The 6,169-nt window shown below is 42.4% G+C and overlaps 1 protein-coding gene across 1 annotated transcript in view; it reads left to right on the plus strand.

Moving 5' to 3' along the window:
* Positions 1-150, plus strand: part of LOC119595329 (Down syndrome cell adhesion molecule-like protein Dscam2) — a 27,807-nt gene extending 27,657 nt beyond the window's left edge. Inside the window, exon 5 of the mRNA XM_037944483.1 lies at positions 1-150. This exon is cut by the window's left edge and continues 23 nt beyond it. Coding sequence (XP_037800411.1) covers positions 1-102 — 102 coding nt within the window. The 3' untranslated portion in view covers positions 103-150.
* The last annotated feature ends 6,019 nt before the right edge of the window (positions 151-6,169 follow it).

Below are 6,169 nucleotides of genomic sequence, written 5' to 3' on the forward strand. Positions count from 1 at the left end.
CGAAGCGTAGGGCGCGGCGACTCGGGGATGTACCAGTGCTTCGTCAGTGGCTCCAAGGAAACGGTGCAGGATGCCTCGGAACTTCGGCTTGGCGGTGAGTAGTCGGAGATTTGTTTCGATTAGCGGGTGCTTGGGTGCGTTTGTGATTGTTTGTGTGTAAAGAGAGAGAACAGTAAGTGAATAACTAATTGGGTAAAATAATGAGTAAATGAATAAACGAACAAACGAGTTAAATGAAGGGGTGAATGCACACCCATATATTTTGTTTGTACGTGCTTGTACATTACTGTACTCTGTTAGATACGTGGATGCTTATATTGTAAAGCGGTAATTTTACTGCTGTAATAGTAACTAAATAAACTCTTTATTGCTATATACATAGGCAAACACACACACACACATACATGCACACACACGCACACACACACACACACACACAAACACACAGACACACACACACACAAAAACACCAACACACACACAAACACACACACAAACACACAAAAAAACACACAAACACGGGCCCCACACCAGACACACGAAAACCCCAAAACACAAACCCCACAAAAACACACACACACACACACACAAACTTCGACTACACCGACCGTCACATGTGCTTATATAGAGGCTACGTGCACAGCACACACACTGCGCATTAGCAACGAGAGGCATTAAAAGGAGGTCCGGATAAAGGGCGCACAAGGGAGAGCTTCCTCTATGTCATCCGAGTAAATTGTTTGACTAAATGTGTGAAACTGTTTCCCGACGTGTAGCAGCAGCACTTTTGTTTTGGGTGCCCGGTTGTTTATCACGGGTCTTTCAAACCAAACACAAATTTTTTATAACCTGTCCCATCAAGTGTCTCTTTATCTCTCCCCTCTCCCTTTTCTCTCCCCCTCTCTCTCTCGTTTCTCGCTCTCCTCCCCTCTCCCCTTTCTCTTTTGGTTTGGGGCTTTTCTTTCGCTTTTCCCCCCCTTTCCCTTTTACAAATGTCTCTCTTTCTGCTTCTCTCTCTCTCTTCTCTTTTTCACTCCCCTCTCTCTCCTCGTCTCTCTCTCTCTTCTCCCCTCTCTCTTTCTCTTTCTCTCTCTCTCTCCTCCTCTCTCCCCTCTCTGTCTCTCCTCTCTCTCCTTCATTTTTCCTTCCTCTTTTCTTTTTCCTCGTCCTCTCTCCTCTATTCTCTCTCTCTCTCTCCTCTCTCTCTCTCTTCTCTCTCTCTCTCCATCTCTCTCTCCTCTCTCTCTCTCTCTCTCTCTCTCTCTCTCTCTCTGCTTCTCTCGCTTTCTCGATTTGTCTAACTGTCTCTCTTTTTTCTCCCCACTTTATGTCTCTATTCTATATATTTAATTCTTGTTATTCGCTTAATCCATTTTGAGTATATACACCCTACTTGTACTTTCTCTCTCTCTCTCTCTCTCCCTCTCTCTCTCCTTTTTTCTCCCATCTATTTCTCATTTAGCTTTTCCTTTCTCTATCCACCATATCTATTCCTCCCTCCCCCCTTCATTCCTCTCCCTGCTATCCTCCTTCCTCCCTCACCCTCCCTCTCCTACCCCTCCATTCCTCTTCTTGATCTCCTCCTTCTCTCCCTTCCTCCCTCACCCTCCTTCCCTCCCTTCCTCCCTCACCCTCCTCCCTCCCTTCCTCCCTCACCCTCCTCCCCTCCCTTCCTCCCTCACCCTCCATCCCTCCCTTCCTCCCTCACCTTCCTCCCTCCCTTCCCCCCTCCCCTCCTCCCTCCCTCCCTCCCTCATCCTCCCTCCCTCCCTTCCTCCCTCACCCTCCTCCCCTCCCTTCCTTTATTGGTCCCAACGGCGCAGAGGAAAAGAACCCTTCTTTACAAAGTCAATATTTCTTGCTCTTGAACCAGCGTCTTGATCAACTGACAAGATCAGAACGTTGCTCCTTCGGTAGGGTAGGGATAGGGAAGTGGATAGAGAGATGGGGAGGTGGATAGGAGATGGAAGGATAGGAAGAGGAAAGGGAGGGGAGACGAGGAGGTGGATAGAGGATAGGAAGAGGAAAGGGGGTAGATAGAGAATGGGGAGGTGGATAGAGAGATGGGGAGGTGGATAGGAGAATAGGAAGAGAAAGGGAGGGGAGACGAGGAGGTGATAGGAGAAGGAAGGATAGGAAGAGAAAGGGAGGGGAGACGAGGAGGTGGATAGGAGAAGGAAGGATAGGAAGAGGAAAGGGAGACGAGGAGGTGGATAGAAGAAGAACGGATAGGAAGAGAGGGATATGAAGTGGAGGGCAGAAGAAAGGGAACAGGGTATAGAATTGATGGATAGGGAAGGAGCGGAGGAGCAGGTCAAGGGGATAGAAAAGAGTGAGGAAGTGGGGATAGATAGAGGAATGGGGTAGGAAAGAGGGAGAAGGGTAGTCGAGAGAAAAGGGAGAAGTAGACCAACGAAGATAATGGATAAGGAAAGAATAAAAGCAGTGGGGTTGGGAGATTAGGAAGGCCGGGAGGGTTGGTAAGCATATCAAAGGGATAGAAAAGAGAGGTGAAAGGGATAGGAAAGGGGATGGGGTACAGCTAAGGGGATAGAAAGAGGAAGGGGAGGGGTGTATATATATATAGAAAGGGGAGATAGGCAAAGAGAATGGGAAGGAGAGGGGATGCGAAAGGGGATGGGGGAAGCAACTATGGGGATATGAGAGGAAAGAGGAGAGAGGATAAGGGAACAGCTAATTGGATAGAAAAGAGGGAGAGAGAGAGGGAAGGGCAAAGGGAAAGCAGCTAAGAGAAATGGAACGAGGGAGATTGAAGGTAGGGAATAGTAGGGGAGAGGGAGAAGAGGGGTGGGGGAGAGAGATAGGGAAGAAAGCTAAGGGGATATCAGAGAGAAAATAAGAAGGGATGGAGAAGACAGCTAATAGGATAGGAAAGCAGGAAGGGGAGGGGAGGGAAGGGAAGGGGAGGGGCAGCCGAGGGGACAGAAAAGAGAGGGACAGGGAGGGGAAGGGGATAGGGGGTAAAGGGAAGCAGCTACTCGTGCTCAACACTAACCGGATTTCCGATGTCAAGTAATGACAGGGAGGGAACAAGAAAGAGCAGACGGCCCCCTGGGTACACGCTCGCTACCTGCCCGGTTACCTTAGGTTTACATAACTTTATTATCCCGGTTTTAAGACGCATACGTAGAGAAGGTCTGTTTGCGTTTAGTTTTTGAGGGAGGAGCTCAAGGGGGCGAGGAAAATGAAAGGGTAGTGTAAAAACGAGGAAGATGAAAATTGCATTTTCAATATACATATGGTTTCCTCGTTTTGATAAACTCATATCATCATTTCTTTTGTGGTCTTAGTATAATAACGTTGAAAGAGAGGGTGGAATAGGTTCAAGAAGTTGTATGAATTTTTGGAATTAATGATGCTGGTATTATTTTCCGTACATAATAGTGTTGTTTTTTATAGTATTCGATTCATGATATCAGTACCTATATTCATACCCAGCTGATAACTGTTAGATCTGTACTATTTCTAATTAGGCACTGTACTATGTTCCTGCATAATACAAGGCCTTTCATTTATTATAATATGCTGTCCTTTGTTTATTGTGTAACTTATCAGTTCAAAATATTGTTATCTACGCTCCACTGGGATAAATGATATGATTACGTAGTATCAAAGATAATCTTTCTCTTCGCATAGAACAACGCTGTGTCATCTATATATTTTCCCCTTTTCGTTTCTCTCCTTTCACTTCTTATTTTCTCTTTTTTCTCTCGCGAACAAGCAACAGCGAAGCCAAAGTTGCTACCCACTTAAAGTTCTGCCGAGAGAAGATTGGGGGAAAATTTTTAACCATTATCCAGGTAATGCCTTTAGACAAGGCTCTTGAAGGAAGAAAAGGTCGCAGGAAGAGAGGGAAGAAAGACAGATGAGGAGAGATTATTTCCAGAGTTTTTTTTTTCTTTCTTTTTTTTTCGTTAGTATGAAAACAGGATTATGATGTCGAGCTAATATGAAATCCTGACGGGAGAAAGAGTGAGTGTCTAAGGAAAGGGGAAAGGGAAGGGTTGCATTATAAAGGTAATATTTGAAGATTGTTGCATATGTTGATGGGGATTGCAAGGTTCTAAGAGGCGGTAGTTAATGATATATTAGATTTTTCACTGAATGATATCAAGGAGCTGTTTGTATTCTTATGTTGATCGATTTTGAATATGGGAGCGTCTGTGTTCTATGCTGAGATGTAAATCTTCGTGATTCTCTCATTCTGTCTGTCTCTCTGTTAGCTTGTCTGTCTGTCTGTCTCTTTGTCTGTCTCCTTCTCTGTCTGTCTGTATGTCTGAGTTTAAAACAGTAATCATGGCTGAAAAAATAAACTCAAACAATATAGACAAAGGTTCAAAGTCAGGCATGTATGAAGGGTCACACACACACGCAAACACACACACGCAAACACACACACACACACACACACACACAGTCACGAACCCCTTCATGATTGCAATATCAGACTATTAGCGGTCCATGTTATTGTCTGTTCTAATGGCTATTAGTTCTAAATAAAAACTTATCCGATGGGGATTGCAGTCAGGTTTATAAGGGTCATGTAAGAAGACAAAAAAAACAATATATATGGTGAAGAATCTTTGAGATATCTTCTTTCCTTTTATACCAAAAGAGAAATATATATATATATATATATATATATATATATATATATATATATATATATATATATATATATATATATATATATATATATATATATATATATATATATATATATATATATATATATATATATATAATATATACACACACACACGCCTATCTATCTCTTGCTTTCTCTCTCTCGTTCTTTGCCTTTATGTCTCTTTCTGTTTATTTGTCCGTCTTATTGCCTGCTTGTCTGCCCGCCTCTCTCTCTCTCTCTCTCTCTCTCTCTCTCTCTCTCTCTCTCTCTCTCTCTCTCTCTCTCTCTCTCTCTCTCTCTCTCTCTCTCTCTCTTCTCTTCTCTCGTCTGTCTGTCTGTCTCTCTCTCCATTCTCTTCTTTCTCTTTTGGTATAAAAGAGAAAGAACATATCTCAAAGATTCTTCACCATATATATTGCTTCCCTTTACCCCCCCCCCTCTCTCTCTCTCTCTCCTCTCTCTCTCTCTCTCTCTCTCTCTATATATATAATAATATATATTAATATATATATATATATATATATATATGTTATTATACTATATTATATATTCTATATATTATATATATATATATATATATATATATATATATATATATATATATATATATATATATATATATATATATGCACACACACACAGAATGAAAGAGATAAAAAAAAAGAAAGAGAGACAGAAAAACAGACACACAGGCAAACAGACAGAGACAGAGAAAGAGCGACAGGGAAAAAAATAATGGAACACTGAGAAGCATCTGTGTAAGACAAGTCTGAGTCAGATCCCTCCACTTACGCCAAGATGGATTTTTCAGAGAGGAAACAAAAGCGAAAGTCACAGAGACAAGGAATGGAAGTCAGAGGATTGCAGTCTGAGTCGTAATTTGTTCCATATTCTAACAAAAATGCTTTAGGGGTCTACATGAAACCCACAACTACAAGGGGTAGATGTCGTTACGAGCTTAAGATTATAGTCTGAAAATGGAGAACATAACCAATGAAAGGATGATAAGACAACAGGAGGAAATGATGAAGGGGTGAATATGGTTACACTCTTAATATTCAAATATATTACCAGATAAATAAATAACATGAAAATAAAGTGCACAATTCGAGAAGTTTATGCAGACAAGCAGGGAAAATAAGGCTAATATATTTTCTCCCTATGGCTTTGAGAATATAAACAATAACAGCAAAACTCACAACTTGATACGCAGTGCATCCATAAGAATGCAAACCTTTGAAGACAAAATCGTACAATTTACATACAGCTCAAGGACAAGAAGGCAGCGAGAGAGGGGTTCAAAGTGGCTACCCCCCCCCCCCCCCCTTTTGGGATGGACTCGGAACAAAGGATCTTTCTAGGAAACAGGGCAAAGTTTTGAAGTAGAGGGAGCCAACGACGAAGCTAAGACCGAGGCAAGTTCAGCAACACGTTCTTTGAGTACGGCTCGACCCAAGAACGTTTGAAGTGGCAGGAGGTTTAAGTGCTTTCTCGACCAGCTTATGGGGGCGAGGAACG

Source organism: Penaeus monodon, chromosome 35, assembly GCF_015228065.2.
Source record: "Penaeus monodon isolate SGIC_2016 chromosome 35, NSTDA_Pmon_1, whole genome shotgun sequence".
Classification (NCBI taxonomy): Eukaryota; Metazoa; Arthropoda; class Malacostraca; order Decapoda; family Penaeidae; genus Penaeus; species Penaeus monodon.